The 22627-nt window shown below is 38.9% G+C and overlaps 1 protein-coding gene across 6 annotated transcripts in view; it reads right to left on the minus strand.

Annotated features, from left to right (window-relative positions):
- The window catches only part of COL4A4 (collagen type IV alpha 4 chain), a 169751-nt gene that overhangs the window by 122961 nt on the left and 24163 nt on the right, over positions 1-22627 (minus strand). For 3 of the 6 annotated variants that reach the window (XR_001888181.1, XM_017887015.1, XM_017887013.1), the window contains exons 4-15: positions 18493-18627; positions 17374-17418; positions 16126-16242; positions 12349-12417; positions 9408-9443; positions 7080-7142; positions 6688-6723; positions 6442-6483; positions 2423-2503; positions 1563-1616; positions 1217-1276; positions 294-338 (exon numbers count right to left, since the gene is read on the minus strand). Coding sequence is in view for 5 of the 6 variants with exons in the window: in XM_017887015.1 (XP_017742504.1) it covers positions 294-338; positions 1217-1276; positions 1563-1616; positions 2423-2503; positions 6442-6483; positions 6688-6723; positions 7080-7142; positions 9408-9443; positions 12349-12417; positions 16126-16242; positions 17374-17418; positions 18493-18627 (783 nt within the window). In the remaining variant the exon portion in view is untranslated. Of the gene's footprint in view, positions 1-293; positions 339-1216; positions 1277-1562; positions 1617-2422; positions 2504-6441; positions 6484-6687; positions 6724-7079; positions 7143-9407; positions 9444-10869; positions 10905-12348; positions 12418-16125; positions 16243-17373; positions 17419-18492; positions 18628-22627 lie in introns of those variants that run through there. The other 3 variants (XM_017887016.1, XM_017887014.1, XM_017887017.1) reach the window with 3 other exon arrangements.

Below are 22627 nucleotides of genomic sequence, written 5' to 3' on the forward strand. Positions count from 1 at the left end.
AAAAAAAAAAAAAAAAAAAAAGTGACTGGGTGACAAATTATCTCATTCTCATTTAATTTAAGCAACACATTGCCCACTGAGACCATGCAAAGTCTTAACACTGTTCATCGGTTGCATCAGACAATCTTGTGCTTCAATTTTTACACCCACAGCTAAATCCTGCAATCCATAAAATAAATGTGTCTGCCTTCCTAATTACTGTGTTTGCACGCAACAGTACAACTTCTGAATTATACTAAATTGCATTTACTAGTGAAAATGTATTTATTATCTCCATAATGAGGTACATTTACCTTTAATCCTGGGAAACCTGGAGATCCATAGGAACCAGGATCCCCCTAATAAAATTCACAAAAGTCAGGATAAACAGAATTAAATCAAAATGCATTAACCAGCTCAATGCATCATTTTTCACCTTGTCAAATTGTTCCATGGATATTTGGTCTTGTTTGCAAAGCTAGCTGAATAAAAGGAAATAAATATAAAATAGGTTCCATTTCTTTATAACATTTGCTACTTGAAGTGACTTTTATTCTTATTCAAAAAATTCATGTCATTGCAGTGTTTTAATTAAGAATGTATTTTTGTTGTCGTCGCTTTCCCAATTTTAATTTATTTAACTTAGTGCTTGCACTGGGCCAAATATCTTTAAAATCCCTACAATATAATTTGCCTGGAAATTAATAGTTGCTCTGTGCATCATTAGCAATAAAAATGACCATGGAAACCAATATTGCCCCATGCAGTACTAAATCTAGAACCAAATAAACTCAATGTCTATGCCAGCTGCGGTCTGGCCTCCATGGTGACTCTATGAATGGGCTTTCTATCAGTGACACGTGGTGATGTTTGGAGCTTAATATTGTATTTTTTTCTAGCTACTGCCCCTAGATCACCATGTTGTTTTATCAAATAGACTTAAATTAATTATTCCAAGCTACTTTCATATTGACACTGAGGTGCCAGACAAGAGATGTCACAATCCTGTTACTTTTCCCAAATTGTTCTATCTTTTGCTTGCCTGTTTTATCTAAATGATGTCAACAGAAGGATGCTCTGGGATATTTAGCTATTCCATAATTCTTGTCCAAAATGTTTTGTTCTTACATGAGATATTCTTCACTTTTGAGCTTGTGGGACTACTGACCTGTTTTTATAAAAACGTGAAAGAGAAGTTTCTCCAAAGTCACTGATGTTAATAGCAAATGATGCTTACCCAAGGCCCTGGAAATCCAGGGATGCCTTTTTCTCCTTTTGCCCCGATACCAGATTCTCCCTTTAAGAGATGACAACATTTAGAGGGGTTCAAGCAACAATATTTCAGCAATAGGGAAAGCAAAATAAAATGAGAAACAAAATTATGGTCAGCAGCTTAAAGAAAACAACTACTTTAGAATAGAGGCTCTATAGGATTACGATAAGATAGTGAAAAATTCTGGTAATATATATTAGCACTTAAAGCAATGATAAAGAACATGAGAAATAACATTTTAAGTTAAGATAGCACATCACACACACACACACACACACACACACACACACAAAGTACTTAAATAAACTACCTTGCGTCCTGGTGGTCCTGGCAGTCCAATCATTCCAGGAATTCCTTTTATGCCCTAAAAATTACAATGAATATTATTTGGTCTATTCTTATTATTTAACATACTGAATTCCATCTCCTTGAGAAATCATCTCTTTTTACAATCTGTTTCACCTTAAAAAAAAAAAAAAAAAAAAAAAAAACCTTGAGAGATTACTTTTCACCTGTTCTAATTAGCACTAAGATCTAAGCACACTTGTAAACCAGACTCTATTTGAGCCAGTTCTCTGTGTGAGAAGTAAATGGGACACCATGGTGGACCACCATGGAGCCAGGCAGCAGATACAATTTGGGAATGTAGTCATTGAAAAAGTGGCTCATTTTGAGCAAAGTAGAGAAATTTAACGCAGCAATTGAAGAGCAATGACAGAATCTGCATGTGGCACCAGTAATATTAGCACTGGAAACTGACAGAGGAATTAATATTTGCCAAGAGTCTATTATGGCCCAGTTCTATGCATTTGTTACCTTCTCAATTATCAAGACATCAAACTCATCTGTAACATCTAAAGGACAACTGGGCTTCCAGTGGTCTTTTCAATCCACATATCAAAACAACGTTAACAAGCACATGTCATAATTTAGCAGCTTGAGCTAGGTCTGCCACTCAGCAGCTGGGTAAACTTGAGAACACTGGGAACCTTCCAAGCTTCATTTTCAATTCCACACGATGGGGCCAATAGTAGTACCAACCTATTAAAGTAGGTTTGTGACTAGTGCAGTGATGCATGGAAAGACCTCCATACTTTCTGCCACAGATACACGTTCAAAAAATGTTTTCTATTGCTACTTTCCTAGGTGACATATGGATTTGGGAATTACCTTTTCTCCTTTATAGAGACAAAAGTCAGGTGGCTCTACCAACAGGGTGGGTCCAGGAGAACCTTGCTGACCAACCTCACCCTTAAAAAAAAAAGCAAGATAATAAAAATTTCATATTAATTTATGTTTTGAAGATTTTCACCCATATATTATGGTATAATGCTTCCCATCCTATGTGTCATGGATTTAAAATACAAGTCGTGGCAAGTACCTCACAGAATATAAAAGGATATTTACTGTTTTTCTTATAAAATTTAATACACATTATTGTTAAAATAAATTTAAAAAATGAAAATGATTCTTAATCCTATTATCCGGAAGTAATCTCTATTAAAACTTTGATATAATTTTTTTGCGGTGTGTGTGTGTATATGTACATATATATGTATATAGGTGAATAAATAATTTGTTTTATGTATTTGAAAATATAATCAGAATACTATATAATAAACATAATTTAAAATATACAGCATATTTTATTAAATTTTAAATAATTTTGTATTTTCTTATAACAATATATTGTGAGCCTTTTCCTATCATACTAAAAGCTCTTCAGAATCCTGATCCTTTTTTTTTTTTTTTGAGACAGAGTGTTCCTGTTACTCAGGCTGGAGCGCAATGGCGTAATCTCAGCTCACTACAACCTCTGCCTCCCGGGCTCAAGCGATTCTTGTGCCTCAGCCTTCTGAGTACCTGGGATTACAGATAATGCACCACCATGCCCAGCCAATTTTTGTATTTTTAGTAGAGATGGGATTTCACCATGTTGGCCAGGCTGGTCTCAAACTCCTGGCCTCATGTAATGATCTTGATTTTTAATGCCAATACAATAATCTATCATAAGAATGTACTGTGATGTATTAAGCCATCCTACTCTGGTTAGATTAGATTATTTCATTTTTTTTTCAATATTTTAAAACTATAAAATAATAGCCAGAATTTTATTTATGCCATGATAGATGTTTTCTACTGAAGAATGTTTCTTAAATGAATTTTGCCACAATCATAAATTCTCACCATTAATTAGAAGATAAATATTTTGTGCTTTTCTGGGTATTACTATTATTCTACACTTACTATGATCTTTCCTCTTTGTCATAGTTAAGAACAGGCTATAGGTCACCCATATTTGCAAACCAGGCCCTTACCGACTCTGTCACTCGGGGCAAGTTCCTTAAAACTTCTCTCAGTCCACATTTCCTTACTTCCTTGAAACCTCATTTTTCTTCTCTGTGAAATGGAGATTGTAATATTACCTACCTCAAACTATTCTTCTATTGAATAGATAATATACATAAAATGCTTCCTGTGTTGAGGGTAACAGTAAATTCCCTAATATATAATTACTAAAACTACTAATGCTTTTGACAGTTGGGATTTTTAGAAGAACATCAAGTTTAAATGAAAAAAAAAAAAAAAAACCACAAGAGTTCAATTTCTACCTAAACCTGGGAAATTGCAGAAAAGCCAGGTTAGAAACATCGTCTGCTTTGTTTTTTTTTTTTTTTTTTTTGGTTTATCTATGCACTTAACACAGTGTTGGTGTAGCACCTGCCCTAAAGATATCTGCTGCATGAATAAACCATTGAACAAACACATTAACGAACCATGAGTAAATGCATAGTAGGTATTGGTGAAGATAGTCACTCTTATTCTTGTAATTGAGATAAACCTGAACAAAACTCTTAAAGGGTGACAAGCAGGCACCTTCTTCAAAATATTGGTCATATTGCTTTATTTTTTCATATTGTAAAAGTGCCATATGCTCAGTATAGTCAAAGGTACAAAGAAGGAAAACTATGAAGAATTAAAATGTAAAAGGCCCATAATTATATCACGTAGGCATAATTAGAAGCAACCATTTAGGGCACTGTTTCTTTTTACTTTTTTTTAAATTATACTTTATGTTCTAGGGTACATGTGCACAACGTGCAGCTTTGTTTCATATGTATACATGAGGGCACTGTTTCTTAAAATGAAGTGGGCAAACGTGTTCTAGAACATCTGGGAATTCTGCATCAATATTTTATTTTTTATTTATTTATATTTTTTGAGACTGTTACCCAGGCTGGATTGCAATGGCACAATCTTGGCTCGCTGCAACTGCTGCCTCCTAGGTTCAAGCAATTCTCCTGCCTCAGCCTCCCAAGTAGCTGGGACTACAGGCACGGGCCACCATGCCCGGCTAATTTTTATATTTTTAGCAGAGACAGGGCTTCGCCATGGTGGCCAGGCTGGTCTCAAACTCCTGACCTCAGGTGATCCGCCCGCCTCGGCCTCCCAAAGTGCTGGGATTATAGGCGTGAGCCACTGGGCCTGGCCCAAAATCATAAAATTATGTGTTCATTCACCTGACAACCTAAAAGAATTAATGTAAGCACATTTGGGATCATTTGAATGGCCATCTCATAGCCAAATACTTCCAAGTTATTCCACAGTCTGAGTTTACAAATGTGTCTGATTGGACTGGCGCGGAAAGTGACTAAGATGCCAATGCTTGCTGGACTCTGCAATGGCGCATGGGCTCCTGTAGCTTTGATGAACATATTCCAGAGCTCCATGGCTTCCCGAACTTGAAAAACATTGTTTTGGTATATTTTCAATCAGTCATTTCTGTAAGCCAGAGATTCTCAAGATGGGGGATAGGGGATAGTTAGGCAACCCCTTCCCGCAGGGACATTTGACAATGTTTAGATACATTTTAAGTTGTCACAATTGGAGGGACGGGATGCTACTGACATCTAGTGGGGAGAGGCCAGGGATGCGGCTAAATATCCTGTAATACACAGGATAGCCCCCACAACAATGAAATAGCAGCAGCCTGAGGTTGAGAAATCCCTCTCTGTGTATATTTTAATGTCTTTCTTGTTGATGTTGCTTTTACAAAGTTGAGTTTATATTTTTGTAACCTGTACTTTCTGTTCAGCATTGTATCACAGGCACCTCCCCACATCATGAAGTCTTCATATATACTTTTGACTCTTGTGCTGTTCTGTTAAATGTCTATACCATGACTTATTCAATCACGCTGGAACTCCATGAGAGCAGGGATCAGGTCTGTCTTGCGAAATCCCCACACCCAGTGTCAGTCCTGGCTTGACATGAAGCAGATGCTTACTATTGATTTGCCCTAAGTTGTTGAAAGAGCCACACACCTACTGCTGGACATTCAGGTTGTTCCCTAGGTGAGTTGCCTTCTGAAATCACTTTTCTTTTTTGAGACGGAGTCTCACTTTGTCGCCAGGCTGGAGTGCAGTGGCGCGATCTCGGCTCACCGCAACTTCTGCCTCCCAGGTTCAAGCGATTCTCCTGCCTCAGCCTCCCAAGCAGCTGGGACTACAGCCACGCACCACCACGCCCAGCTGATTTCTGTATTTTTAGTAGAGACGGGGTTTCACCACTGGCCAGGATGGTCTCAATCTCTTGACCTCGTGATCCGCCCACCTCGGCCTCCCAAAGTGCTGGAATTACGGGCGTGAGCCACCTTGCCCAGCCCTTAAATCACTTTTCTAAAGCTTATTCTTACTAAGTTGTATGCTTCGGCCAAAAGGACAGTGGGTGTGAGTGGCGGGCAGAGACGGGGAGGAGGGGTGTAGAAAAGGAGTGGGTTGGAGATCGTGTATTGCTCAGGGCTCTTGGTTCCAGTCATTTATATTTGCATTTATATGCATATTTATGGGTGGAACTTAGGATTTATGTGAAATTAAGCAAAACAAATCCGTGATTTGACAAAATTGTTACTCTGGTCAGAATATATTGTCAAAAACGTTCGATCTCTGTTTGCTAGGGTGAAATGTGTTACACAGATTAACCTGAATGTGGTGTTAAATTTTGTCAGATCTTTCATTTTACAGTCAAGGGTAATGGTGCCATCATAATTCGGCAAAGAAAAGTTCTCAGCCATAAAATTGGGCAGTGACTAGATAATGAATACAAGTTCAAATCATCAGAACAGCCTCCACCCCTGAGCAGCACACACACTTTGCCATCTGCTCCTCTGAACAAGAGGGGATTCTTACCGGGTCTCCCATTTGCCCCTTTACTCCCACACCGGGATTTCCCTGAGAAAGAAAAGAAAAAGAATCTAATTGCTTTTGCATTTTAAAAAAGTAACTAAAAGTTATTAAGACTTCTGGCTACACAATTTAGTTTACTGAATACTTTGGGAAATCTGATAAGAGGAAAGCCATAATTCTGACAAACACAGTGGTCAATTATTTCATTGTTCAGGGCTCTATTTATGTATCTTGCTCATGACTGCCTACCTTCAAACCTGGAAGCCCTGGTTGGCCCGGAGGTCCCTAAATCAAGGGCAAAAAAAAACCACAAATCAATCTTCAGACGTAGAAATCAGAATGTGCCTTCTTTTGTTGCTCCAAGATCCTATTTAGGAAACGCTTAATTTTAAAACATGCAATGATGGAGTTTCTATCATGGATGGGCTGTTGTTTTTGGTGAAGATGATGTCAGTGGCTCCTCCCCAGGGGACATGTGCTTCAAGATGGAATCCCACTGATACTGGTGGGTTTTCACTGATTCATCGATGATAATCTCTCAAACGGCCCACCTGTGTCTGACCCAAAATGGCAACTTTGCTTCTTTATTTTCATACAGAATCTGGTTTTCAAAGGGATTACATCAGCAGTGCTGTACTTACCACTAACCCTGGCTCTCCAGGATATCCTGTGGGGCCTGCCGGTCCTCCTGCACCCCAAGATCCCTAAACATGAGAAAAATCAGTGCGTCTGTTACCAAAATTGTAATCCTCTTTCACAGAAAGAGTTACATGTGATCCCACGTGAATAAAAACCTCTAAAGAAATCACAGCCCCCAGTATCTGCCCTGCTAGGACATTTTCAACAGCAGGTTTGATGCAGCCCTAAGAGGGCCCCAAGCAGGCCGGGCGCAGTGGCTCACGCCTGTATTCCCAGCACTTTGAAAGGCCAAGTGGGGCGGATCACAAGGTCAGGAGCTCGAGACCATCCTGGCCTACATGGTGAAACCCCATCTCTACTAAAAATACAAAAATTAGCTGGGCGTGGTGGCGGATGCCTGTAGTCCCAGCTACTCGGGATTGTCCCAGCTGAGACAGGAGAATCACTTGAACCAGGGAGTTGGAGGTTGCAGTGAACCAAGATCACGCCACTGCACTCCAGCCTGGTGATAGAGCAAGACTCTGTCACAAAAAAAAAAAAAAAAAGAGGCACCAAGCTAAAGGTAGTAGCATTCTGGTAGTTGTAATAAAGTCCTTCATTTAGGGTCCAGAGATCAATCTTCCTATTTACAAATTTAGGACCCAGAGATCAATCTTCCTATTTACAAATACATCCTGTAATAACAAAAGCGGAGAACAAAGAAAATGCATTACCACCTACTCCTAAATTCTGTGTTACAATTTTGATACACATCAGGATGCTTTTAAAGTATTATTATTAATTAACATTACATATTAATGTCTTTATTCTTCTTAGCATATTTTTAAAACATGGTCTGCAAGATCTCAAATTGGGGAAATATAGTTCCTAATTTGAGATCAAGATGAGTCAGCCATACAAAATTTTCTACAACATGTAAGTTGTAACACAATTATACACAAATTGTCAAGAAAAGGTACAGGCAATCCTGGAAGCGTGGAGAGATGTTCCCCAGGCTCCTGCTGACTCTGCCCAAGTCAAATGATTGGGGAGTGTGTAATGAAATTGCTCTGTTTAGGAGGATGAACTGATATTTATTTTAACAGCAACATTGAGGTATCACATTTATTACATGGACCTGAGCTTCAATCATACTAAAGAAACCAATCCAGAAAAGTAGTTCCATCACTAGCCAGAAGTTACAAGGCAAAATTATAGGTTAACTATTGGAAGGCAAAACGGAGTCTCGCTCTGTCACCCAGGCTGGAGTGCAGTGGTGCAATCTCAGCTTACTGCAACTTCTGCCTCCCGGGTTTAAGCAGTTTTCTGACTCAGCCTCCCAAGTAGCTGGGATTACAGGCACATAGCACCACATCTGGCTAATTTTTGTATTTTCAGTAGAGACGGGGTTTCACCATCTTGGCCAGGTTGGTCTTGAACTCCTGACCTTGTGATCCACCCGCCTCAGCCTCCCAAACTGCTAGGATTACAGTCTTGAGCCAACTCACCCAGCCTTTTTTCTTTTTCTTTTTCGATGGAATGTCACTCTTGTTGCCCAGACTAGAGTGCAATGGCACCATCTGGGCTCACTGCAAGCTCTGCCTCCTGGGTTCAAGTGATTCCCCTGCTTCAGCCTCCTGAGTAGCTGGGATTATAGGTACATGCCACCACGCCTGGCTAATTTTGTGTTATTAGAGAGAGGGTTTCACCATGTTGGCCAGGCTGGTCTCAAACTCCTAACCTCAGGTGATCCACCCACCTCGGCCTCCCAAAGTGCTGGGATTACAGGCATGAGCCACCACGCCTGGTTGGCAAAACTGCTCTCAATTTTAATCTTGTAAATATTGAAAAACTGGAAAGACTAATATAATCATTGAATTGCAGATTTCGGAGAGATGAAGATAGGTAAAATATTAAATATAATATATAAATACTGATTCACCAGGCAAAATGGTAGCAAGAAGCAATGCAAGATTATTCTACCTGGTATATATTTTATACGTAGTTGCTAAGTGGACTCACTTTCCTAAATATGAAGTAGCTGCATATACCTGAGTAATGCCAAAAGATCATTAGAAGACAGAAGAGGAAGGCAGGAGGGAGCCTGCTGAGCTTCAAATACAGCTTCATGGGCATGAGACTGGTGCAGTTACACAGGGCCCCAAGCTTGAGTTAATGTTCTGCTGTTGCCATCTTGAAATTCTTAATAATTTTTGAATGGGGAATCCACATTTTCATTTTGCACTAGGTAAGCCACACAAATTATGTCGCTGGCTTTGCTGGGATTAAAACGTGGATCATAGGCTATTTGAGGAGGAAATAGAAGCCTAGAGCCTGCTCAGGAGACTTACTGGTAAGCCAGGCAGTCCTGGGTCGCCTCTGTCTCCCTGCAAAAATAAGAATGCATTGCTTTATAAGTCCACACAAAATTCCTAAAACACGGATCATGTAAAAACAGAAATACATACAAAATTATTTGGACTCATCTAATTGTGCAGTTTGTTCAATTTTTTTGGTGTTGACTAAAATTGAGGAAGGGATATACGGAGGTGATTTTCTTTCTCCTTAAGTTCTGAATTCTCCTTCTACCCAACAGAGAAAGATCGCTGGAGTAATGACAGGGAATCAAAATGAGATTTTTGTCTTTATTTAAATTGTTCTAAATTCTCAATCCAGTGGTCCCATTTCCTCACAGTTTACCTGTTGCTGCTCTGGTTCCACACCCTGCTGTGCTTTCTAAACAGCTTGACCCCCTTGACTACCCTAGAGAGGACAGAAAAGAAACTCAGGTGGAAATTGCCTCACACCAGCCTCTGTCTACCTCTCTCGCTTTGTGACTCTGTGCTGAGACTCAACCTATTTTAAAAGATCAAAGCCTATATATTCTCTTGAATGAAGGCTCTTTTTAAAAAATGTAAAATATATGTAAGTTCAAATTTAACATTTCAACCTTTTTTTTTTTTTTTTTTTTTGAGACGGAGTCTGGCTGTTTTCGCCCAGGCTGGAATGTAATGGTGCCATCTCGGTTCACTGCAACCTCCGCCTCCCTGGTTCAAGTGATTCTCCTGCCTCAGCCTCCCAAATAGCTGGGACTACAGGCATGTGCTGCCATGCCCGGCTAATTTTTTTGTATTTTTAGTAGAGATGGGGTTTCACCATGTTGGCCAGGCTGGTCTCGAACTACTGACCTCAGGTAATCCACCCGCCTCAGCCTTCCAAAGTGCTGGGATTACAGGCGTGAGCCATTGCGCCCAGCCCTTTTCAACCATTTTTAAGTGTACAGATAGTTCTGTGGCATTAAGTACATTCACATTGTTATTCACCCATAACCACCATCCATCTCCAAAACTCTTACGTCTCCTCCAATGGAAACTCTGTTCCCATTAAACACTAACTCCCCATCCCTCTTCCCCCCAGCCACTGGCAACCACCATTCTATTTTCCATCTTTATGAATTTGACTATTTTTAAAACTTCATATAAGTGAAATCATACAATATCTGACTGGTTTATTTCACTTAGCATAATATTATATCTTCAAGGTTCATCCATGTTGTTGTATGTGTCAGAACATCTTTCCTTTTTAAAGCTTTTACAATCTTCCATTGGATGAATACACCACATTTTGTTTATCCATTCATCTGCTGATGGACACTTTTACTTCCACCTTTTGGCTACTGTGAATAAAGCTCCTATGAACATGCAGGTACAAATATCCATTCAAGTCCTTGCTTTCAGTTCTTTGGGGTATATATCCAGAAGTAGAATTGCTGGGTCATATAGTAATTCTATGTTTAATTTACTGAGGAATTACCGTATTATCTTCCATAGTGGTTTTACCATTGTCCATTCCCATCAGTAATGCATAAGGCTCCAACTCTCCATGTAGTTGCCAACAATTGCTAGATTTTTTTTATCATAGCCATTAGAATGGGTATAAAGTGGATATAGACTCTTAAGAGCATTGTCTCTAAGGGTTATTGATTTACAGATCATTTTTATTAGGGATCTTCTGTTTCCCCTTAAGATAAGGATTCTCTATATTCATCCCCCTTCTATATTTGTATATCACATGTCCTCTATTACCACAATTACAAAAAATGCTCACTATAAATAATATGATATGGGACATTACCATTTACAGTGTGCTGCAATATAAATTATTATAACAGTCTTAACAACACTAAGAAAGAGGCAGGGTAAATATTATTTGAATCTTCTTTCACAAATAATGAACATGAGGCTGAGGAGGCTAAGGGAGTTGCTTAAAGTCACAGTGGAGAGTAAGCTTCAGTTCTCTCCTTCCAATACACCATACTGGTTCTGACCCTGCTGTTGACATTTACTTTATTACTATACCATTTAAGCTATAAACAAATCCATCGTTCTTGCTGTTTAAGAAGGACAAACAGGCACAGAGGCTACACACATAAACGGTGAGCTCACTAAAGGGATCACTGCTCAGGTGTGTCCATTCTGGGTGGCACAGAACCTAGGGTCTCATAGAAGCAATCTAGGACAAGTGCTATCTAATTGCTGCAGAATATTCTTCCTTAAGAGAAATGACCACACATCTTGAAAATGGGCTGTATTTTCCTGTTAAGGCATAATTTCCACTGATCCCCATCACTCATCCATGGCTTCTCATCTGAGAGATGAGGTGGTCACTCAACAGTTTATTTCTGAACATCTGTACGTCACTCCCTGCTAAAAACACAACACCATTAAATGTATCAAGCAAAGTGCTATAAGGTTTACATCATTTTCAAGTTCAATAATCATGACTTTTACTGTACTGGATGGTACTAATATTACAATGTTTTAATTACAAATAAATAAGTGGTCCTCCACTGGGGTGACTTCCCCCCAGGGGACATTTGGTAATGTCTGGATATACGCTTTGGGGAGTTCAGAGGTGGGGGATGCTACTGGCATCTAATGAGTACAGGCCAGAGACCAGGGATGCTGCTCAATATCCTATAATGCACAAGTCAGCTCCACACCAAGTAAATATATGGCCCAAAATGTCAGGAGTTGAGAAACCTTGAAATAAATACATCCCTTGAAGTTCTGACTAGTTCAGAGGTACCGGAATTTTGCAGTGCTGGAATTTTACTGATGACTAAAGCCAATGCCTTCACACAAAAGTATGGTGCCATCCCTGAGGGTCAGTGTAATAATAAAAACTGGTGTATTCAGGGACATTTTGAAGAAAAATCCTGTCTATTTCCTGCATGGGCTTACCTATTTGGAAAAAAAAAATCTTTTAATCCATCATGATCATAATACTTACCTGAATACCTTTAATGGCACCTAAAATGAACACTGAATTTCCTTTTTCTCCCTTTTCCCCAGGATGGCCCTGAAAATAAAATATTTATGCACTTAAGAGGAAAATAACATATTACCATTTCGGTATTTTCTTTTCTATATAAAATATTACTCATCAGTTAAAATTATTGACATGATTGTCAATTATTGACATGATTAACAAGCAGACATTTCTTTATCCTCTTCCATATTATTATCACCCTAAGGTTCTCACATATATTTACTCCATATTCAGTTAAGATCTGTTAAGGAATCTTCTAAGACAGAATATCTACTTATATATAGCTATTTAGCAGAAAATTTTCAATTTCCTCACAATATAAAACACATGCATTGTTCCTACAAATAACTAATTTTGCAATTGTTAATTTATGACTTAGAAACAGTAATATGACTTAGAAACCAGGTAATGTATACGTACTATCATCTGTAGTACCCTATACTAGCCTACCGGTAATAAGTACCTATAATACTTACCGTATATACTATATAGGGAGAGAGATTTTATCCATTTCAGTACTTGTATTCAAAATAGGCCTAAGTATTCTTTTAAAAAAAATAACATATTCCTTTCGGAAGGTTTTTGTATATAGTTGCTAGTTTCTTAAAGTTAATGAAATACCTCAGTGTATCCTTCCCCCTCCCCATGGTTTCCCTACTTAACATCTTAATATCCTACTTCAATTCTTAATATAACTTCTCTTGGTTACCACATAAAAATCCTACCATCTTTATACATCAAGCTTATATGAAAGATATATACATTTCAAAGTTAATCTCTCTTAGAGGATTGCTTGACTTGGCTTCTGATGGGAGATATTTAACAGTTTAAGGTTAAATTACATCAACAATTTACTTGAGAAATCAGATTTGCTAGTATCTGCAGTTTTGGTTTTGCACAGTTCCAGTCTGAATGAATTTCAGTTTCATAGCTAAGTTAAACAACACCAGTTCTCCAAAAACATGGTTCAAATTTCAGTTACCATTGTATATTAACTGAGTACTTGCATAACGTACAAACTTCATTGCTAGCGCCTCAGCCCACAAATCACTATATAAATAACAGATGTGAATTGTGATTACTGCATGATCATATGATGTTACCAAAACATGTGGCACAGAAAGCCAATGACTGAAAGGACAACTACTGCCAAGGAAGAAGGCTTTAATTGGGTGCTGCAGCTCAACAGATGGGAGATCAGTCTCAAGTCCATCTCCTAGACTGACTAAAATTAGGGGTGCACATAGCAGGGAAGAAATGTAACAATGTGTTGGAAAACAGGACCTAGGTAAGGAAACACAGTCAGGGGTTTGGCATCTCATTGTCCGGATGACATGATCTGGTGAGTTTCAGTTCTTTGATACTTTTTGAGAGGCCTAGGGGTCCTCTCCTGAGGAAGGAACTCAGATAAAACACACAGGTTTCAAACTTTAAGATCAGAAGGATCCATTTCTACATTGATCCAAAGAACATCTATGGGACTATTGGGTCAGTTTCAATGATTTCTGTCAAAGTCTGTCTGTGATTGGCCCCTGCACACGTATTATTCAGAGCACACACAGACACAGACAGCAAAGCTTGTAGCTGGCTTGCTTCCTTATCTCCCAGCAATAAACCCAAATAACATTTTACAAAAATGGATAGTTGGAAGAGGAAACTGGCCAATAATGATGAAAATGAAGCAAAGAAATGAAAACGGTAATGCTGGAAATGAAATTCAAGTAAAACATAAGTGGAGTTATAGAAGAAACAGCTCATCATGGGAATAACGATATTGTTGTCATTTGAGAGACTGTACTTGCAGCCAGAGGAACTTAGTAAAGATAAACCAGGAAAGCGGTCGTGATGAAAAGGATGACAGTGTCCTACGTAAAGTGACACCGATGAAAACTTCACATTAAAGGAACCCTTAGAGATACTTCACAACACTGGAAACAGATCCAAACTTAGAAAGGAGTATCATACTTCATCAAAACATAAAAGACATATTCCTTTAGTATTGCAAGTTATATGATGAGAAAAAGGCAAGTACTGTTGAAACTACTCTTGATAAGTTTTTACAAAGAAATAAAACACTTTGGTTCTCAATGTTTCAAATTACAGTATATTAAATAAATATTTAGTTTTTTCGTTTCCTTATATATTTATAACTGACAAAGTTTCTAATGTTTTAACAAAACTTTTTATAGGTCATGGGACAATAGTAATTTTCTCATCAGTTGATAAGGTTTCTTTGTGTGGTTTTTAGTTTGCCTGGTCATTCTTAACATGACTGTGCAAAGTGAGGGGTGTCTGTACAGTAAATGAGTCAAGGGGAAGTTGGTTGTTTTGCACAGAGACCATTACGACAAACTTCAGGATTGTGGTCGGTACTGCATGCTATGTTAAAGTTAAAACCGAGAATCCTTGCTCTCTTGAATGCTCATGAATCTGTAGAATGAGGTTTGGCCTGATTTGAGGAGCTTAATAAATGTGCATTCGCCAGACTGCACTTGAGTTTTCAAATGGCTGAGTTTGAAAGTAAAGGATGGTTGAAAAACTTAACAATGAAAGGTGGTGGTTGTTCTTATTTGATACCAGAAGAAAATGTCAGTATGGAAATTCTTTTAAGTTTAGTGTTCAGATCAGTTCCTCTAGGATCTGGAGCAAAGGGAGACTCATGAGTGACAGCAGAATGAATGATTATGGTGGTCATGCTAAGAAAACTTTCTAGAAAGAAACTTGTGAAATGATATTTGATTAAGGAAGGGAGAAATACTTTAAAAAAAAATCACAGAAAAACAATTTTGAAAGGTCACATGATCTCTGATCTTTAAGTGAAGAAAAACAGAGAGAGAAAAGGAATATGGGCATTAGCTCTTGCTCTAGTGTGTTTAAATGAAAGTCCAAAATTCTGAAGAAAAAAATGCTAAGAGCGGTAAGGTTTCCCTCAAGTGCTGGATACTATCAACTGTTGTTGGACATCCATTCCAAAGCTTTTCGAATGGCTTTTCTTGCATTACAGGGACTAGAAAGATAAAAACTTCATTGCCCAGACTCCTTTATAGATGCATGTGAATTAGGTTCCACCTAGGAGACGTGGAAGGCAGAAGTTTGGAAGAGATTCTCTTCCTGGTCTGTTGCTGCCACCAAGCAGGAAAGCAAAAACTTGAGTGTTCTGTTTGCTAGTGTCTAGATGTGGGGTGAGAGGCCGTGGTCACAGTGCAGTTACAGCTTCCTGACTCTGGATCTCAGCTACCTTTGACATCAGTGGTCTCGTGTGGTCCTAAGTTTTACTCTTCCAACTATTATAGTAAGTGCCAGACTCCCTGTATCAGATTCCTTTCTGTTCAAAATACCTAGTGGGGTTTATGTTTCTGCAATTAACCCTGAATGATAAACAATTGACATTTTGCTATCTGGTCTCTCTGCTCTGTTTTCCCTTCTATGTATTCTCTTCACAGCAGCCAGAGATGTCTTAATGAAACATCAATCAGATCATGTTGCTTCCTTCCTTAAAACCATCCAGTGCCTTTACCTAACATGGATGAGAAAATCTAGGCTCCTTCCATCATCCACAAAGCGCTGCATGTTCTAAGTCCTGCCTATCTCTCTGTCCTTATCCCCCAGCCACTCCCATTTGTTGACAATGCCCCAGGCACACTTGTATTAACTCTGCTTCTTGAATACATCAAGCCTGTGCCACCATAGGGCCTTTTCACTTAAGATTCCTGTTAAGATGAGCTGTGGGTGTCTTACTGGGGGGCCTCCTGGACCAAGAGCTCCTCTTCCTCCTGGAAACCCTGGGTCACCTCTTGAGCCATTGTAGCCACACTTACCAGGTTTGCCTCTGGGTCCAGGAGGCCCTGGGTGCCCCTGCAGAAAACAACATTATAAGTGAAGCATTTTTGCAAAAATATCATAACACAAAGATTATGCATAATATGAATACTCAAATTATGGCAGTTGTGATTCACACATTTACTGTTTAGTTTTGTGAAACTTTCTCTCTACCCCAAAAGGCTATGTAGCATGTGAAAATAAAACCTAAAATATCTTTAAGATAACAAATTTGAACTAATTTAGTTTGCGGTACTCTGGGAAATTGAGGAGGGGACCTTCCTTAAAATCCTTAGAAATACTATAAAGAATTATAAAGCTCCCACTTACCTCTTTTTATTTCCATTTCATTTTCATATGAGAAATCAGAGTATTAAGCTCACTACAAATATTAGGACTCATCCGCAAATAAAAACATTTCTTATGAGTATGTATTTATTTCAAGAACATTCTACTTGACATAACAAGTATGCCTAGTTCATATTTTGGAATTTTTTCTCTAACCTGTTTGAAAATGTTGCTTTCCAAGTAAAGTGTTTTGCTCTGGGAGTTATTGTACCAAATTTAAATGTAAACACCCTTTCATGCACTAAAATGAGAAAATATAAAGAGTTTGCTATATATAATATATACCATGCACCATAATATATATTATATTAATATATCTTATACCATGTTTTATATGTTATATAATATATAATTAACAGATATAATACATAAACTATATGTAAGATATAAGATATATAATATATAAACTATATGTAAGATATGATATATAGTATATACTATAGTTTATGTAAAATATAAGACATATATTGTATAGTGTACATACTATATATATCTTATATACATAATATATTTGGTGCAAAAGTAATTGTGGGTTTTGCCATTGAAAGTAACAGCAAAAACCACAATTACTTTTGCACCAACCTAATGCATTCTATATCTTGTCTATCTAATATATATCTTTTATATATGTAGATATATATTATGGTGAACAAATATATATATACTATTGTGCTTGTAGTATATATAGCAAATATTTGCTATACATATCTTGTGGTTTATATAAATATATATTTTATGCATATATACATGCGGTTTTAAGGATTTTGATGAGTACTTCTGCCTTTTTTTAAAAAGTGGAGAAATTTTAGGGATACTTACAGGTATGCCATCTAAACCTGGAAATCCAGGAACACCAGTTGGACCCTAAAATCCCAGAAAATAAAACAAAGTTATAAAAATTACTAAATTAATAAGCTGATTTCCTTGAAAACATTAACAATTAATTACTCATATTTAAACATGCGGAGCAGTCATTGCCACCTATTTTTTACATATAAGAGTCTAAAAGCCAACATTTAAGAATGAACTCTTGCGCTTTTTTTTGTACTTGGGAAAACAACCAGCAGTACTGATTTAAATAAATCATTCGACATGCTGTGAACAGAAATCTAACTGCTCAGAATCTCGATCCTGGAGTAACAAACCCTTCCATGTGAACACAGGCAATTTATAGGATTATTTTTGCACACCTGCACTACCCAAAGTTGGGGTAGAATCTCAAGTGCTCATCAATAGGGAATAAACTATAGTTTTATTCATACTATGGCATATTATAAAATGTGTTTTCAGGAATAAGTTCAATCTACGTAACCTGATAAGGAATGATCTCTAAGACATCTTGTTGAGTGAAAAGAGAAAGCCTCAGTGTGATGCATATAGGTAATGCCATGTAGGTTTTATAAAAAGCCATGAAACAGTGTAACTTCTCACTGGGTACACACATGTATTTAAAGGCACAGAAGAGCATGCTCCTCTGGAAAGGGGCCAAGAATGAGGATGGATTCTTGCAGAGGAGTTCAGGGACTTCATTTATTATAAGGTTCAAGTATATACTACTCATGGTCGTAAAACTCCAGTGCTGGCCAGGCACAGTGGCTCACACCTGTAATTACAGCACTTTGGGAGGCTGAGGCAGGCGGATCACTGGAGGTCAGGAGTTCGAGACCAGCTTGGCCAATATGGTGAAACCCCATCTCTACTAAAAATACAAAAATTAGCTGGACATGGTGGCATGCGCCTGTAATCCCAGCTACTTAGGAGGCTGAGGTGGGAGGATTGCTTGAACCCGGGAGGCAAAGTCTGCAGTGAGCTGAGATCCCACCACTGCATTCTAGCCTGAGCAACAGAACAAAACTGTCTAAAAAAAACAAAAACAAAAACCGGTACAGTACTGCTGGTGAGTGGTTCATGTGAATCTGTATATAAGATGTGGCTTACCTTATCTCCTTTGTCCCCTGCTGTTCCAGGAGGGCCGCGGTCCCCTCTCATTCCTTTCTCTCCTGAAAGCCCAGTGGGTCCTGGGGCTCCCAGGGGCCCAATTGGACCCTGTGGCCCTGGTGGTCCTGGTGGACCCTGAGAAGAAAGATTAAAAAGAAATGGGGGTGCAATTCTTAATTACTGTCTTCTAACACAAACATATAGTCATTCAGGCCTACAGAAGACTTGGAAATTAGATATGCACAAACTCTGATAATAGAAACAAATGGCTGGAAATGGTGGCTCACGCCTATAATCTCAGCACTTTGGAAGGCCGAGACACGAGGTTCACTTGAGCTCAGGAATTCAAGACCAGCCTGGACAACAAAGTGAGACCCCCCATCTCTACAGAAAATACAAAAATTAGCTGGGCATGGTGGCATGCACCTCTAGTCCCAGCTATTCGGGAGGCTGAAGTGGAGAATCACTTGAGCCTGGGAAGCAGAGGTTACAGTGAGCTGATCGCACCACTGCACTCCAGCCTGGGTGACAGAGACAGACTCCATCTCATAAAAAAGAAAAGAAAGACAAGAAAAGAGAAAAGGAAAGGGAAATGAAAGGAAGGACAAGACAAGAAAAGAAAATGATTGATTTAATTAAAACATAATAGTGGCATTGCCCTGTTCAATCTGTATTAAGCTATATGATAAATTTCAAGTACTGCACATGTATTCATGTATGTATGTATGTGTGCAGTATGTGTGTACACAGAAACACATATATCAACTGATTATAGTTATCTTACTATTTTCATTCTGTCAATCAAATTTAGAGATCTTAGGCTTTTTAATGAAGCAAGAAACTAAAACATTAAAGTTGTATTTACCTTTATGTTCGTGACACAAATAGAGTAAGAGAAACTGCCAGATCTTTTATTTACTTCAAATAACTAACGATTTGCCTGCCCTTTCGAAGAGCAACATTTCTTTTTGCGCTGCTTTTATCTAATTTCTTAGTCATATTTTGGAATTAGTCTCCATGTCACATTAAATTTATGTAATCCAACTTTCCATGAATGAAAAGACCACCTCTTGTTTTAAGTGAAGAAGATTTATGGGGCCTCCTACCTCAGAACCCATGCCCCAGGGCCCCATCCCATCTCCCTTCTGGGGTCTGGGCCTGGCCAAGGCCGGCAGCACCATCTAAAGTGACATCCCGACCAGGTGCGGTGACTCATACCTGTCATCCCAGCACTTTGGGAGGCCACGGCGGGCGGATCACCTGAGGTCAAGAGTTCGACCTGCAATTTTTCAGACCTCTCAAAATGTTTGCAAAGATTTAAGAAAAAATATTTTATAACTTCTTGCCTCACAAAGCAGCATGGATGACTGCATTCAATAAGCAAGTAAATCTTGATGTACGGACGGAAAAGCTTGGCAGGGTTTAGGAGATATCTGCTCAGATCAGATGTCTTAGGTCTCCAGGGCTAATATAGGGTTGCCCCTTGGGAGTGCAGGGCCCCGAGCAAAATATTTGTTGCGGAGTCCCATCTACATAAAAACTTGAGTCACCTGAAATCAGCATGCCAGCCCTGCTCTGGCAACCCAATGTGATGCAATCCCATGAAAGAAATACTTCATGGGCAAGTGGAAGTGTTCTGCTAGGCAGCCACCCTCCGAAACCAGGGCTCAGCCACAGGGCCCCAGACAATCCCATAGCCTGAAGGCCAGAGCTCCTGATGTGGCCAACCCCACATTGGGTAGAAGGTCAGAGAGCACCCTGACGGGAAGAAACAGTAACCAAGACCCACCTGGTCCTGATCTACACTTGGGGTGTCACTCTTTTTAACTTTTATTTAGTATTATTATTTTCTGAGACAGGATCTCACTCTGTTTCCCAGGCTGGAGTGCAGTGGTGCAATCTTGACTCACTGCAGCCTCCACCTCCCAAGTTCCAGGGATCCTCCCACCTCAGCCTCCCGAGTAGCTGGATTACAGTTGCATGCCACCATACCCAGCTAAGTTTTGTATTTTTAGTAGAGACTGGGTTTCACCATGTTGGCCACGCTGGTCTTGAACTCCTGACCTCAGGTGATATGCTTGCTTCAGCTTGCCAAAGTGCTGGAATTACAGGTATAAGCCACCGTGCCTGGCCGGGATGTCACTTTAGATAGTGCTGCTGGCCTTGGCCAGGCCCAGACACCAGGAGGGAGATGGGCAGGAACCCCATAAGAATAGTGCAAGAACATTCACCACAGTGTTATATGCAACAGCAAAAGAAACCGGAAATCCAGGTGAAAGGCACCAACCTGAGACTCTGAATAAATTAGGATGCCTTCGAACAGTGAAACCCCTCACAGCCTGACTTCATCGGGGGTGCTCCAGGAGCAACAGAGAGGACAAGAAGTCAATGAGACCAACTTCTCCATTTGAGAAGTGAATGAGGTGCAGGTCAGGAACCGAGTGAGACCCAGGGAAGTGAGGGCAGCCAAGAAAGGGGCAATTTCAGGTCAGTTACGCTGTGGACACCTGGGACTTAACTCTGAGGGGAGCCCACATCTCAGTGTTATCCCGCCCTAGGGGAAGGGAGTGGGGGTATTTATCTCCCTGGCTGAGGGCCCCGGTGATGGGCATGGAGTGCCTGCCAACTGTGCCTCTGCGGCTTTGAAAAAAGCCCTGAGAGACGCAGATGCCAGCAGCTGAAGTCCCCCAGAGCCCGAGCACAGAAACAACAGGTCTGAGGAAGACGTGTGGGACCCCAACAGCACGTGCAAGCCGCCAGCAAAGTCCATCTGCCAGGCCAATATAGAACATTCTCCCCAAGCTCATGAGGGAGAAACAGAGTGACTGAGCACCCAGGTTATGTGTCAGCCTCTTGGGTTTGAAGTCCAGGACCACACTGACTTGCTGTGTGACCTTAGGTATGTTTCTTAACCTCTCTGTTCCTCCACATCTTCATCTGTTAATGGCTTATGAGCATAAAAAGAATAATGCATGTAATGGTGTTTAGCATAGTGCCTGGCATAACAAATGCTAACTATTGTTATTATATATTATTGTTATAAACAGATAATTGTTAAACGAGAAAAACAAGCCACAGAATAGTATGTCATATAATCCCACTAGTAGAGAAACAAAAGAACCAACACTTTCCCTAAATAGACATTTATAAATGAACATTGCTAGGGCATAAAAGAAACTGCATGTCTCAGAAGTGAAAACACAAGCCAGGGCAATTTTACATTGTATTAGGTTGGTGCAAAAGTAATTGTGGTTTTTGCCTTTTAAAAGCAACGGCAAAGACCACAATTACTTTTTCACCAACCTCACACTTTGTGTACATCTTGCCATCAGCAGAAGTGACTTTATAATAAAAATTAATTACCACTTCTTGTTCACCATTAAGTCATTAACTCAACAAACATGATCGACAACCTTTAACATCTGCCTAAATTTTACAAATCAAAACTATATTTTATATGTATTCTCCCTTTTCTTCATGCTCATTCATCATTGTTTAATAGCTACTATTTATTGATATCCCTATAAATGCTAAAAGCTTAGAATTTTAAAGGAAACTTAGATACATAAATATGTATTACGAAAAAGACAACAGTAAAATATGAAGTGTAATTACACAAGCACAAACCATTTGGGGCATTGTGAGGGCTTATCAACTTAAAATAGATAACTGCACAAATTCTAAACTACAATCTAAAAGTAAAAATAAACAACCACTTCAGAGCACCTTTCTGTCTAACCTGTTGTTAGAAATAAGATTAATTAATATCATTTAAAAGCTCCCATGTTTTCTAAACATAAAATTCAGGAAATAAACGCCTTTTCATTAAGTTTGGGAACGATCTTTTCATCTTGCATGCAATTTATATGCATAAACTCCCCCAAATTATCTTTTGTGAATGCAGTACTTTACAGTAATGTATTATTTAGACACATACCAAAATGCACGCTTGAATATAAAAGGGTAACTGACAAATAGACAGCCAATTAACTGACTATAAATCTCTTTAATGTGTTTCATTTTAGGCATGTAATACCGAATCCAGTGAGCTAATGGGAAGTTTGCAGAGGGGAAAAAAGGGAGTGGAAATGTTTTTAATTTTTTTTTTTTTTTTTTTTTTTTTTTTTTTTTTTTT

This window comes from Rhinopithecus bieti, unplaced genomic scaffold (assembly GCF_001698545.2).
Source record: "Rhinopithecus bieti isolate Rb0 unplaced genomic scaffold, ASM169854v2 scaffold_15336, whole genome shotgun sequence".
NCBI classification, from domain to species: domain Eukaryota; kingdom Metazoa; phylum Chordata; class Mammalia; order Primates; family Cercopithecidae; genus Rhinopithecus; species Rhinopithecus bieti.